This window comes from Gouania willdenowi, chromosome 5 (assembly GCF_900634775.1).
Source record: "Gouania willdenowi chromosome 5, fGouWil2.1, whole genome shotgun sequence".
Taxonomy (NCBI): domain Eukaryota; kingdom Metazoa; phylum Chordata; class Actinopteri; order Blenniiformes; family Gobiesocidae; genus Gouania; species Gouania willdenowi.
The window spans coordinates 12,985,372-13,000,890 of record NC_041048.1 but is presented as its reverse complement, the minus strand read 5'-3'; the positions used below and the strand labels follow the sequence as shown (position 1 = coordinate 13,000,890).

The 15,519-nt window shown below is 37.0% G+C and overlaps 1 protein-coding gene across 1 annotated transcript; it reads right to left on the bottom strand.

Annotated features, from left to right (window-relative positions):
• Positions 1-477: 477 nt before the first annotated feature.
• LOC114463650 (leucine-rich repeat-containing protein 3-like) lies at positions 478-6,114 on the bottom strand. Its single transcript, XM_028447330.1, has 2 exons — positions 5,980-6,114; positions 478-2,608 (listed from the first exon to the last, which is right to left on the bottom strand). Exon 2 carries the CDS (start codon positions 2,536-2,538, stop codon positions 1,681-1,683), a length of 858 nt encoding a protein of 285 aa, XP_028303131.1. The 5' UTR covers positions 2,539-2,608; positions 5,980-6,114; the 3' UTR covers positions 478-1,680.
• Positions 6,115-15,519: the final 9,405 nt, after the last annotated feature.

The following is a 15,519-nucleotide window of genomic DNA, read 5'->3' as shown; positions in this document are numbered from 1 at the left end:
AAATTATAACAAGAGCACAAACCTCCGCCAAGCGCTAAATATCCTTTTTGATAGGTATTGGCAATTTTCTGAATCAGTGATCCTGATCATGGTACCATGATCATTCACACTTTAAAGGCTTGGAAGCAATTTGTATTCCTATTAAAAATGATACAGTAGGACCAAATATATTGGCACCACCATTTTCCAAAAAATCGTTATGAATTGCACGATCAGGATTGATCCATACCTTTACCTTACCTTTGTGGCATATTTGAGGAACCTCCTAAGGTCTCTTTTTAAAATGTTCTCCTTAGCAGAGGTAAAAATGCCTCTTAAATCAGAAGGAACAACAACTTGTAATGTTAAAGGGATCCTCACTGTATTTTCTAATGTGTCTATGAATGTTCCAGTTGCACTTTATAAAAATATTATATTTCTATGTAAAAAAAAATATTTTTATCTTCTAAAGATAACAAATTAAAGATGTTGGGGGGGGCATTTTCATTGGCTTGTGGGTTAATAAAAAAAAAATAGTAATAAAAATAATATTAGATTTTATTCGTAAAAGAGTTTTGATCCTAAAATCCCAAAGTGCTAGATAAAGAGGTAAAAAAACAAACAAAAAGCAAATTGGGTAAAGCATTTGGTTACTCCACATTTTTTAACCACAGATCGTCTAATAAGTACAACTGTAACATTTGGAGCAACATTTGTACATTTGGAGGATTCATTTATAAGAAAATAGTACCTTTCAAACAATGGCCAACAGCTAACATTCATTAAACACTCTGAGCAGGTATAATTATAGTTAATGTGTTTCACAAGTTTCTGATTCACAAAGAAAACATCAGCATCAGATCACTAGATGTTTATTAGACCTAAATCAAAATCCCACTACTGGCAATAACAGAGTCTGGCTCTGTTGATAAAACAGACAAACCACATTTAGCACATTGTACTACACACAAACAGTCTAAAGTTCTACCTCAGCCTTTTCTCAACTTTATTTTAGATGATACGGTGATGATCATAGTAAATCACATTTGTTCTTTTACACTCTAGACTAAGCTATTAGACAACATATTAGCTTAGCATTGTGTAACCACTTGTCAATGTTTGATAATTAGCACCAGACTTATTATATTTTACTCTTATGTGCTTTAGGTTTGACAGTAAACTATAAAGGATGCCAAAGTAATCTCTCTTCTTTCATTTTTTGGACAAATGTCTATACCAATTTTGAGGTTGATAATTATGGATGCGTCGATTCCGATATTACACCAATATACTCATTAAAGTTCACAGATACCAGGAACGGATACCCATTGCATCCAAAGGTTTTAAATGCTTTGAAATGTCAGTTTTATAGTGATTTTTTGATTTAAAACATATTCACACTGACTTGGTTTGATTTTTCTTTCGGCCACCTATTTGAGCTTATTTGAACAAAACATTAGTTTCTCCTTTTAAATTCAATCTCCTCCAAATGCTGTCTTTGTTTAAAATTTCTATGGATTACGAGGATAAAAAACAGGATTTAAGAAATGAAGTTTGTAAAGGTGTTATTGTTGTTCCTCCCCACAGATGATCCAAATAGCATTTCAATAAACAGCCTTGATATGCACTTTCAACAAATGCAATATTACAGAAAGCTCAACTTTTTCATCAATATATTTTGTGATGAAAAATGGCCAAATATCAGATACCAGTGCTAAGAGTGTCTGTCTCTATGGGGATCTTGTGAGGGCTGGGTAAACTTTTCAGGTACTCTAAATGCCTACGGGCTTCAGCTTGGTTCTGCCTCACATAATACACGACATACACAATGACCATAAAAAACCACACAAACATTGTCACCAGCATGGCTACGTCGGTGGTCTTCCGCTGGAGGCTACAGAAATTCACCCCTGAGTCCAACAGTTTGACCAGCGGCTGACCAGCGTGCTCACCCTGTGGTCCGGGGTCCTCCCACCGGCTCCCCTCTCCCACGCCCCGGACCGAGCTCTCACAGATGATTCCATTCACTGTTTCGGGCTCCAGGTTCAGAGTCTCCATCAACTCCTGTAGGGCACAGTCACAGTGCCAAGGGTTTTGGTAAATGCGTGTCTTAGCTCGAGTTGGTCCAAAATCCTCCTTACTGGCCATCCTCAGTTGGTTATAGGAGAGGTCCAGCAAACGCAGCTCTGGGCCCAGGTGGCGCAGAGCACCTGAAGCGAGTGATTCGATTCGATTGTGGGAAAGGTACAAGTCTTGCAGTTGGACCAGGTCACTGAAGGCACCCTCAGGGATGCTACGGATGAAATTACGCTCCAAGTGGAGAGTGACAGTTTCAGGTGGGATGCCCTTGGGGATCTCTAGCAGTCCAGCATCCGAGCACTGTACTGTGGCCGTGTCCCAGGCACACTGGCAACGCTCTGGACACTGCAGGGACGCTGGGACCCACAGAGCGGAGAAAAAGAGCCCCATACACAACCATGAGAGAAGATCCCCTTTTTGACATGGGTGACTTCCCCCTCTGGCAGTGGTACATCTCTCCTCACACCAACCTTTCCACATCACCTTACCATATTCCCCTAACACACAACAGGTCCTGATCACCAGCGCACAGTCAGTCCCCTGGCTGAATCTAATAGGAGCAGAGAAATGAGGTCAGTGGGCAGAAGAGAACTGTGTCAGCAACATCCGACTAAACACAGATGCACACAGGGCACTTTGTGATGTTTTTTGGATGAGAAGAAAAGACAAAACCATAAAATAAAGCTTCACTTCTATCAGATACAAACCCACATATATAGGAACAAATTGTAACAACACATTTAAGATGATAATTTAATCATAGACCAGGGGTGTCAAACTCATTTTAGTTCAGGGGCCAAATACAGACCATTGTGAGCTTAAGTGGGCCACAGAATTTAGGTGGGAAAATGAGCAATTTCAACATTTATGTGCCCTAATTTGCACTTCTATGTCTAAATTACATATGAAGCATATAAAAGACTGACAATATCCAAACATTAAGTGACCTTAAAATTAGATTAACTTACATTTCCTTGATGTTATGAACAAATATTTAATTTAGTAGAATATTTTAAAGAATTTTGCAGGATTTTGAAGAAAGAAAATCATCAATTTGAGATTAAAAAATGACTGCCATCATCATGTAATATAAGCACGGGAACTTTGTAAATGTGTATCCATGTAGGGCTGAGATATCTACAACTGAATTATTTCATAATTTACACAAAGATACATGTTTTTTTTTTTGTTGATGTTGTAATTTTTACTCTCTCCTGCGGGGCCGAATTAGATGCTTTGAAGCAGGGTGTGGAACTCATTTTAGTTCAGGGGCCAAATTCGGAGCAGTTTGACGCACTTCCACATATAAATGACATCTAAAGTATGTAAGGCAGACAATATCCAAGCAATATGTGACAGGATTGTTTATTTTGGGAACATTTTGTGAAATTATTTAGGAAAAATTGCAGGATTTACTGTGGAGTCTCATTGAATTTTAGCCTTTGAAGGGACTGAATACTCCACAACAGAATTTGTTGGTAATTTACTCTATGATACATCTTTTATTGTTATTTTTACGTTCTCCTGCGGGCGGAAGTGGATGCTGTAAAGGGCCCAATTTGCCCCCCAGGCAGGGGTGGACTAGCCCTCTGGCATACCGGGCATCATCCCTGTGAGCCGTCGACCCAAAGTGGGCCAGTCCGGTCCACGACATTTCTTTTGACGAGCGAGTGGAGGCAGACATGGTAACAGGTGGTCAAAAACGGTCCAAAAGTGGCAAAAACATGGCAAGAAAAGAGTGTAAACTAACTAAAATGGGCCAAAAGCAGTAAAGAGTAGCCAAAAAATGGGCAAATAAAGTGGAACCAGGTGGTACGTAATAGCAAAGGGTAACTTAAATGAGCAAAATGTGGAAAACAACAGAGATGTGAAACAAGAGGCAAAATGTAGAGTAAAAAAAGGAAACAGGTGGTATTTATTGGGCAAAAATGTGCTTATTTGGATAAAAAGTGGCCAATTTTTTTTTTTTAAAGGACAAAAATTAGGTTGCAAAAATGGACAAAAAATAGGAAAAAAGGTTATTAAGTGGCAGAACTTTTAAAAAATGGGACAAAGGAAGTTGCCAAATGACCAAAGAACATACAAAAAATGAATTAAAAAGATTCCCCTTTTTACAGTTTTCTAGGTGCATAATAATTAAACTTCAGACAAAGAGCCACATGTTGAGTATCATTGACTTAATAACAGCTTCTACGTGGTGTTGCTGATTACGTAGTGGGCTAGTGTGGACAGAAAATACCAAGGCTGACCTTTTGCCCCAGTCCACCCTTGCCCCCGGGCCTTGAGTTATACATGTGTGTCATAGACTATATTTATAGACCTTATTGCACAATTAGTGATTAGTCCTCGCCAGAGCTCTTTATTACTTTGTGAGGAAATTGGACTTAAGATGCATCAGTATGTTTTATTACAGGGATTTCCTTATAAATCACCATCTAAGCAGCTGTAATGATAGCTTAGCAGATCTAATAAGGTCGAAAAGCCCCCTCTTGTGTTTCTACATGACAAGGAAATGAATCATTGCACATAGATTTAATTCTGAGCTTCACTCTGCCTTTCCTGCTGTGTCGTTCCAGGGGCTCAAAAATCCACACGAGGGGGAACGCATCAGATTACACTCATCAATACACGCTCATCTCTCTGTTATGCTTCTATTTATTCTCCCATGATGCCACAGCCCCTTAATCATATTCCCTTGCTACGGTGTGGGGTGTTGGGGTTGTGGGGCAGAGATGTAGGTTAGATGGTAGGGATCGATAGCATAAGGAGTGTCAGCTTGGCTATTAAAGACAGAACATGAATCCTGAGTGAGTCCCACAGTGTCAGGGGGGGAAAAGAATCCTCTATGTTTGCAACTCCAAGGCTAAGTAAAGTTTTCCATTAAATCAATTTGGCAAGACAATAAGGCATCACATGCTTAAAACCCTCCAAGGATTGCATTAAGTTTTATCTGCTGCTTTCGTGGCATCATTAATCTAAGATGAAGCATTATGAATTGTTTCAGGCTCTTTGGCACTGATTAGACAAGTGGATCTGAGTGATGTTGTTTCAGGGCAACAATCACATGAGTTATTGAGTCTGATTGGAGAACAGTCCCCTTACCAGTAAATGTCAGGCAGTTTCTGCTCTGACAATGCAATCATGGGTTTGGGTTTTGCTTCACATATTGAATGTTCCAACCACAATCGAAGGTATAGCCTAGATTTAATCCTCAATGTGCCTAAAGGTGTCTGAGAGCGGCTTTGTGTGTGATTCCCATATAGTCTGCTCTGACTGTGCCCTATAGTCTACATGCTGTCAGGGTTTGATCAATAACTACGGTTACCTGGGAAATTACACTGAATGTGAGTACATGCACGAATGCACATCGACTTTAAAATAGAATAGCAAAGGGAATGCCAATGAGGACGGGATGTAATAGAAAATACTCCACACAGAAATACTGCTGTGTTCACAGCCACTGGCTCCACTTTCAAATCAAATTATTTTCAGTCCATGCTGCTCCATACAAATGACAAGAAGTACTCTTTACAGTCATCCCATACACACAATTCTATCAAATCAACCAGCAGCTGAGGTTCCAACATTGCACAGGAAATGTTATTTTAACAACAAATTGCATTAGCCTGGAGGAAAACAGGTGACCATGACCATCTGAAGGTTAAGACGTCCAGCATTTCATGTATAATGCAAGTAGGAAGAAAAAGATTTTCTGCTATTTTGTTTTTGGTAACTTTTATATCTAAAAAAAAAAATAAAAGAAAAAGAAAAAAGTTTGAAGATCTTGTTAGTTGGTTGAAGAAAGCTGAATATTAATTTAAAAACAAAACAAAGAATATAAAAATGTTTTCTAAGGTTTACTGTAAATGAAAAGCAGAAAGCTCACATAAAGGATCAAATTAAAGAAGAACAATGACTCACCTGTGGAGCAGATTATGGTAAAGTTTGCCTGTGTCGGTCTAAGAGGTGTTTCTGTCCTTCATCTCTAATGCTCAGTGGATGCGTCTCTGGTGAGGAGAGGTTCTACGATGTGATGCCTGCTCACTGCCTCATCTCTGACTGTCTAACAGTGGAGACTAAGAGCAGATCTGCCTCCTCCCTCAAACTCCTCCCTCCTCTGTGCATGTGTGTGTGTGCACGTGTGTGAGTCAAACTAAAACTACATGGGGTTGTGCCACTAGAGCATCACTCCACCACCATGTAGCATCAATAATGCTTGGTGCCCAGTATGAGGTAAAATTCTATTGGATCTTGGTATATACGGATGGGAGGAGAAAAGCTATGAATTATTATTTTTAATCAGTCTAACAGGAATAAATGAGTGACTTTATTCCTTTAACACGTGAGAACTACTCTGGAAGACCTGCACATGTTATAGGACACATTACACGACTGAAACAAGTTGTAGGAATTAATATAATATCATGCATTTGAGCAACATCTGTGCAATTGTGTCTGTCCTTTTGTTCCCAGTAAATGATGGAAACTAAAAGATTTTATCATAATTTTGTTTTATTTTTTACATTTGACATTTGTTCCAGACCTTTCAAACCCATTGCATGTAACACAATGCAAACACATACAAAAGAAAAAATATTTATTTTTTGTATATATAACCTCAGCACTTATAAATGAATTTATATACTGTGAATATTGAAACCTCATTTTTCTAAGGGTACATATAAAATACATAAAACTCTAATCAATGTACGCACAGTCACACACCGATCTATACATACGTACATTATATATCTATATAAAATACACATATATACAACTATATATACATTATATTTCTAAATATACATTAGACATCTATATATACATTACAGGGTTTATGTAATTGATTGTCTGTTAGCAGGATTACATTAAATGCACTTAAAAGTTTTTGACACATTTTTAATAAACACATTATGCCATGGATGATTCCTATATTTTGGAGGGGATCCGGATCAATTTATTGATTCTGGATCGGTTTCAAAAACAGAAGAATCCCTCTCTTCATTGATCAACTTTCTTGGTTCGAAATAGCCAATCTTTTATTCTTTTTTGACAAATTTATGTCAGGTTGGTTCCTCAATGAATTACCCCATTGAGTTTTACACAGATTGAATCGAAATTGTGCATTTGAAAAATAAATAAATGAATAAATAAATAAATGTGTACATTATGACCCACTATGTTGTTATTAATTGTAAAATACGTTTCTTCCAAGCCTTTAAAGCGTGAATGATGATGATTCCATGATCAGGGTCACTGATCCAGATTTGTTAGAGAGGATAATTGGTGCTTAGTGGAGGTTGTGAGTGCTCTTGTACATCCACACAAAATATAAGTACATTTATAACACCTACAGTATATCTAGTACAACATGCCTGAAAGGGAGTTGGAAGACCAAACTTTAAAAACAACAACTAAATGTAGAAACAAAAGAGTATAAGAAAGTGTGAGCTCTGCCTCTAAGACTTGTGTTATTGTGTTTTGCCTCTTCTGATTCTCTCTGCAGGTAATTATAGGGGGCGTGGCCAGGTCTCAGAATGGGAGCACCTGTGTCAGTGCCCTGAGGGTATGAGAGCCAGGTTCAGTCAGGTCACGCTCTATGGGAGTGTGAGTTGGTTATTCACACTGTGCAACACTCTACACAATACAATACATACAATATATACTATCTACATTAAATAAACCCATGTTGTCTGTTTCTTTTTGTCATGGCCAACATCCCTTTTCATCCTAACTAGTAAATGACTTTTTTGAATCAAATCTGTACACAAACGTGTGCACCCATATTTTCACAATCTTACATTATCACTTACTTTCATATACATGATTAAAGAAATGTAATCATTTCTAGATAGTGGCCTATAGTGTGGCTGTAGTTAGCTTACCAGAGGTGTTTTATTTGGTTGCACATAATGGCATAAATAAGCACAGACCTTAATGACAAGCTTTGTCCCAAATCAATGAAAAAATATTTAAACACTTATAGTTAATTTGACAAATATTGCAGTTTCTGATATTATATTAAAGCGGGGCAACATGAGAAAATGGTATTAAAATCAGACAAGGAGGAGTTGATAAAGAAGGGAGACTTATTATCTCTCAGTCCTCACTCAAAATGGGACTGTAATCTACAGTACTTCTGAATTAATAATTCCTGCATAAAATTTTTTTTTTTAAATATATATATGAGTGCATATTCAATTGATGGTGATTAAGTGAAAAGAAATGTGAACAGCTAGTTTGAGGGAGACACATTTTAAAACAACAATAATAATGTTTATGGAAATTGTTGAGTTTATCTTTTAGAGGCAGGACCGGTCTTCCCGACAGGCAACACAGGCGGCCGCCTAAGGCGCCATCTGCTGGAGGGGCGCCAAGTTGCACCCGCCCCCAAATAATAATAATAATAATACAATAAGGTATAATAAACGTGAAACACACCCTTTACAATCACTGTACATATTTTTTCTTAATTAAATATTAATATTCAAATCTGCAACCATACCTGCTGATCTTCTGCCCATATTTTTATTTATTTTCATTTAATTCTTGTTCTATTCTATATAATTCTATTGTGTTGTTTGCACATTTGGTTTTAAGATTTTTGTTACCGACTAATAAAACCAAACAAGGAAGTAGAAATGTCCTTGCACTAAAACTTTTACATTATATTTTAACTTTTGATTGCATTGTATGGTTTGTTGTGTCGCAGAATTGCATTGTTTTGTCTTGATAATAAAAATAAACATTTATACATAAATGACCTGGCCCTGTTTAGAGGACTAGATACATTTTTGGTGACTTTAAAATCATTTTTACATACAATGTGGGTTATTTAGTCTGTTATTTGGAGATTTTTTCATTTAGAATAGAAAATCTTTTTATTCAGTGCTACACTTTATTTTAAAAATGGTTTTTGACTGCTTTGTTCATAATAATGATGTCTGATGACAATGATGCATTTATTTTCTCTAGACAGACACATGAATTACTGTGTGATGATTTCTATCGTGTTGTTTGTGAAAAGTCCTCCATGTGGTTGTTACAATGTCAAGTGATTCAGACCTACGTGTTGTAGAGATGTTTATTGAGCCTCCAAAGTCCCCAGATCCCAATCCAATTAGTAATCTGGAAAGAGCCAGACAAACAAGTGTGATCCATAAGTGTGACCCACTGACCTCTGGACACTTTCAGAGGTTTGTTAATGTTAACGCCATGTTGGGTTCAAATCAGGCAGGTCATCATCATGTTATGACAATTTGTATTTCTTAATCCACTGAGAACCAAACACTATAAATATAAATCCACTGAACAGACTATTGTTACCTCGTGTTAGACATTAAAATTAAAATAAATTCAGTGACCAAAAAAAAAGGGCATTTATAAATGTAAAATAAAAGATATTTGTTTGTTTGATCTGATCACCAGCACAAACTGAGCTCTAATCTCCTTTATAGGAGTTTATTCTCTGCAAGTCAGGAATATATAAAGCACTTCTCCCAGGAGATAGAGAAGATGAATACAAAAACCATGATGGCCTCTCATATCTGTATCTAACCTTTCAAATGTTTCCTGCTCCCGTCAGCTGGTTTTTCACAGAATTCACCACATTTTGCTTTAAGTGAATGTTCAGTCCTTGACAACTGATGTCTGTATATTTGAAAGAGACTGGGAGCAGACAAGTTGAATTTAATGTTGTTCTTTTTTCTAGATTAAGAAGGATTCACATCAGGATTACAGCAGCACAATGTAAAAGCGCAAAGTACAAAATCAATCATTCATTTTTGCATTTAAAATAGTCATTCAATTGGAGATTTTTAAAATTTTATTTGATCTTTATTTATCTCAAACTTCAAAATACAGTAAAATAAACAACAAAAATAGAACCAATCAGGGTCGAGACAGTTTATATGCATATGCACGTTAAGCATATCATGTATAAAATCAGTGGTTCAATAATAATCAACCAACTGCACATACACACGTGTATATATATATATATATATATATATATATATATATATATATATATATATATATTGCTGAGGAAAACCACAATTCACAACTCAATTTCCATATTCATAGCAACAATACACGAAAAAAGATAAAAGTGCAACATCCATCGCAGCAAAAACGCAACACCACAAACACCTGGATGCACGAAAATAAAACAGGAGTCGAAACAAGTTGAGTCTCTGTTCAGTTTTTCTCAAGCCGATGTGTCAAACATATTTTTATTCAGGAGCCATATACAGAGGAGTTCGATCTCACACATTTTGGGTGGAAAAAAAAGAGCAATTCTAACATTAACGTGCTCCAGTTTGCACTTTCACTATCAGTCCCAGCAGGATCTTCACTTCAAAATGTCTTTATTTTGTGACAATTGTATTATGATTAATTTAGGGCAATTTTGTGGCATTGTTTGTGCAAAATTGCAGGATTTTCAAAAACATCGCAGACACTAATTCTCTATATCATGTGATATAGACATGGATATAAAGCGAGCTCTTGCAACTATTGTGGAGTTTCATTGGATTTGTGTATTTGGAGGGACTGAGATATCTACAATGGAATTATTCGGTAATTTACACAATGATCCATGTTTTCTCTGTCATTTCTCCTGTGGGCTGAATTGGATGCTCGAAGGGCCAGATTTGGCCCCCCAGCCTTGGGTTTGACACATGCTCTAGTCTAGAGGGAGTTGATTTAAAAGATCAACCTGCCTGTGAGCAGTTGTTGACAAAAAAATGATGTGTGAATTCAACTGGAAACCCTGACAGTGGCGAAGTGAAGCAGGTTGGAATGGCACTATGCAGTAAAATGAAAACTGCTTAAAACTCAGACTCATTTGTAAACTAAACAAGGCAAAACATAAATAAATTGATAGCACCAGAGTGGATGGTCAGTACCGTATTTGGTCCATTTTTTATGTCTTGGGGACAAAGTCATATGACTATAATCTTTGCAGAGGGGGACAGACAGTGATATGTGAAGGGAAGCATTTCCTTTGCCTCTGACTCGTCTTTCTCTTGGGATTGAGTCCAATAACATGAGGTTGGACTGAGGGCAGGTGCTCTCGTTAGCCATTTTTCAAGTGTGGGTCCCAAAGGGCCTTACTGGGTGTGCAAGCCCATAAACGTGTAGAGCTGAGAATGAGCACGAAGGTGTTGCCGATTGCTGCATAGTGAGATAACCAAATGTCCTTCTGAATTATTGAACAAAGTAAGAGAGAAAATTAATATCTGTAAGTAAAATAGGTGCCAGAACAGATAAAGTCACTAAAGTCACCACCCCAGCAACAGAAGGTGACAAATAAAGTGACAAAAAATGAGTAACGGGTGGCATAAAATGGTCCAGAAGTGGTAGAAACGTGCCAGGAAAAGATTGAACACTGAGTAAAATGGGCCAAAAGTAGTCAAGAGCGGCAAAAAAATGGGCAAGAAAGAGGAAACAGGAGGTATGAAATGGCAAAAGTTTGCTTAAATAAGCAAAATGTGGCAAACATTAGTGAAAAAGGGCAAAAATGTGGAAAGAAAAGAGGCAAAATGGAGAGAAAGTGTTTAGGGAAAGAAAGGTATGTATTGAGCAAAAGGGATAGCTTATTTTATTTGGATGAAAAGTGACAAAAATGGTTAAAGAAAGGACAATAATTGGATGAAAGTGTCAAAAAGGACTTGAAAAAATAGACAAAAATAGGTAAGAAGGGATATTTATTGGCAAAAGGTAGCTAAAATCTGAAAAAAAGAGGCAAAAATGTAGAAAAGGGGCAAAAATGGGACAAAGAAAGTTACAAAATGGCCAAAGAAATAGGTCAATCTGGTTAAAAACGTACCCCCTTTTTAAGGTTTTCTGGGGGAATAATATATAAAATTAAGACAAATAAGAAAACAAAAACTGCAAGATTTGTGGACTTCTACGCGGTGTCCGCTGATAATGTAGTGGGCTCGTCTGGACACAAAATGCTAGGGCTGAATTTTTGTCCCAGTCCACCCCTGGTTAAAATATTAATGGCTCTATTCTCCAATGCACGTAAGTCCAAAAAGCCGTTTCTAGCGCTGTTTTTGGCTGTGTGCTATTCTCCCCCTGTACTTAAGTCAGTCGCTGCACGCCTCCATCCCAGTTACGCACAGTGGGTGGAGCAGCCCTGAAATGTGGGCGTTCCCATTCAAATCATGCGTTACGCACAATCTCCCGTCTACTTAAGTTCTTTTCCTCTTACGCACTTCTAACCCTGGAATAAGTGCAGCGCCCTCATAAGATGCAACATTATTGTAGGAGCCATAATTTATTTGTTAAAATACCTCTGTTTAATATGTGTAGCATTTACCTGACCTGTAGATGGGCGGGGCATGCAGTTATTTAGGTTGCCATGGTGATCGCACACGTGTGCTTAATCAGGGGAAGCAAACAGTTTTTGGACGGTACTCAAGGGTATATTCCCGGGCTCTTGTGAATGGTTTTTCTTTGTTTTACTGGACATTTAAGAGGCACATTTTTTGTATTCACGATCCCTGTTTATTTGCAAGATTAAAGAGTCAAAACACCAACGGGCTATTTTTCATATTACATTTGAAGCCACACGGATTCATAATACTGTAGAACAGACTCCCAGAAAAATCTATCTAAAGCAACACTGCACACCAAAGGATTGACCATCAGCGTTTCTAATATTTTCACATTTACCAGTTCTAAATGAGACAAAATGTTACATTTCATTTTACCTGTGTGTGTGTGTGTGTGTGTGTGTGTGTGTGTGTGTGTGTTGCTGCTTGTTACAAACTCGATTACAAACGATTTTAACACTGTGTACAACATAAAGCCACAGTTTGCTCACACTACAAGAGTAAATAACAAGTGAAACATGACAGATGATGATGACGATGTGATGTAATGTGCACGGATGATGATGATGAAGCTCTGATCAAGGAGAGAGGTTTTAACTGTGACTCGGACAGAATGCGGCCGATCCTCACAGTACAATAATCTGATCAATAATCTGATCAAATCAACCAGTTACATCGTTTATCAACGAAGGCGTTTCAAATTAAAAGTGAACTTTATCATGTTCAAGGATTTCAATGACATTTACAAGCGTTGGGAAAACTCCATGTTTCGTGATTTCTAGACAGCCCAAAACAATGACATCACCTCCTTTCCTTTAGCCCGCCTTTTTTCATTGGTCAAAGTTTTTATGGGCTTACAGCTGCTACAGATGACAGATTTTCTTTGTTTCTTTTTCAGAGCACATGAGATCTTCATTTCTGTCAGGACATCAAGAAAATTTCAAATAAAAACTTAAAAAGTGTATCTGAAAAAAATTACCTACCCTACCTTTAAGTTTAGGTGAGAGAATAAACCCCTCCCGGGGAGGAGCTCAAGCGTTGAATTCCAAAACACGTTCAGGTAGTACGGCTGTTCATCTCCTGCTTCTTTCAGCAAAATAGGCTTAAAAAAAAGATGGGATGCCTATATTAATGCAAACAATGCCTCCTGACTCAGCAGGTTTTACACTAACCATGTTTCTCTAAAAGGCTACCGCGAATGTATAAAGATTGAATAGAGACCTTGGCCTTCGTCCAAAACATTGAAGATTACGACACCAGAGTGTATGCTTTTTAATAGCAGCAGATAGTGAAGAAGATTAAAGATGTTGTAAATAGATTTTAAACACTTTGCTGTAAAGAGAACTAACTCAGCAGTTGAAAAGACTTTATAATGGGATATTTAGAATATATCAGATCAGTATCACAAACTGGGTCTTGAGTATGTAAAATTCTTAAAAAAATAAATAAAAAAAGTTCATCCTGGAAAAGTAACTACAGCACTTGAGCAAATCACCAACACACAAAGCCATACATTTACACATTACAAATAAAAACAGGCAAATATGGCCAAATGCAAAGTGATATATCACCAATAAACTTTGAAAAAAGCGTTGCAAAAATGGCATCAAGGAATGAACTCTCTTCCTTCACTGGCAAAGAAAGTTATTACGGTAAGAACGAAATAAAAACTGTTTTAATTCAGCAAAAGAAAGTGTGAAGCAAAAAAGTTCGTTTAATAACTGTTTTTACCGCAATGCCCCAAAATTTCCCGACGTTCAAGTCACATGACCATTTGTCAACAAACCATCATAATGACCCATTAAACGGCAGTCTTTACCTTCTACTTTAGTTTGTGAGTAAAGTATCGTTGTTTATCTGTGAGACCTACACTATGTCTTATGAGTTGAACAATTACTGTCACCAGCAGCATTAATCATCTCGCTTTGGTCGGTTTAAAGGGAGAAATCTCAAAACTAGCCCAACACATTGTGTACATTTTTCACATATCTCTAAATACCCATCTTTCAACTAAAACATTTTATTGCTGCACAGTTCCAAGACTTGAGAGAAACATATAAATAATTTATTTAATTAACTCATGTTAAACACAATAAAAATTATTAATATTTTTATATTCTGACAACTTTTAACAATCTTTTTTGTAAATAAATAAATAATGTCAAACACACCTAAAAATAAAAACAGCAGCATGTATGTGGTGTTCGATGTAAGGACTGTAAGAAAGTTCTCAGCCAATGTTCCCTATCCTGTATGTGGGCCATCATCCCCAAAACGTTTGAGAAGTCCTGAAACGATTTAATGAACTTATCTGTTAACAACAGTGTTGATATTTTTAAATGCCTCAACATTGATGGATGGAAACAGTAATAAAATCAGGGACACATTATTTACAGCAGTATCAGCAGGTCATCGCATGGAGGAGGCAACTTGGCCACGAGTGACAAATAGAACTATTGAGAAGAAAATGAGCAATAATCTAGTGGCTTCATTACATGAAAATTGGCAGCAGACTCGTCTCTGTGGCTGTAACCTTGGAGCAACTCAGACTGTGCTGTAAGCAATGCTCATTTCTCAGGTCTCATTGTTGATGTGAGAAACAGTGGAAGAAGCCTCTCCACCTTCTTGCAGTGTCACAGTTAATGTCAGCATGCTGAAAATTTAAAGAGTGACCGATGTTTGTTCTAATAAATCAATCCTTTTTGGCTAAAGCTGCCTGAATGTCTCAGACTTTGATGTGATAATCAGCAGATAATCGTACAGTAAACTGAAAAGGAGGTAGAACTTTAAGTATAAACTTTTAAATTAGTTTATAATTCTTCCTAACCCTTTTTGAATACTTTTTTTTTTTAAACTTCTGATCTGTGTGGCCAGTGATGCATGTTGTACAACATGTTCGAAATAAACTTTAATTTATTCAGTCATTGCTTTGTAAGGTATTTTCTTGGTTTGGCAAGATGAAAATGGGCGTTTAATATGAACCAGTTCATATGTTTAAACTTGACTAGTTGTCTGTGGATCATGTATAATTTTACTTGCTATTGAAGAGTATACAGTTTGACATGAATTCACACCCTGAAGGACAAGGCATTAATAACTCTGACCAAGGACACTATAA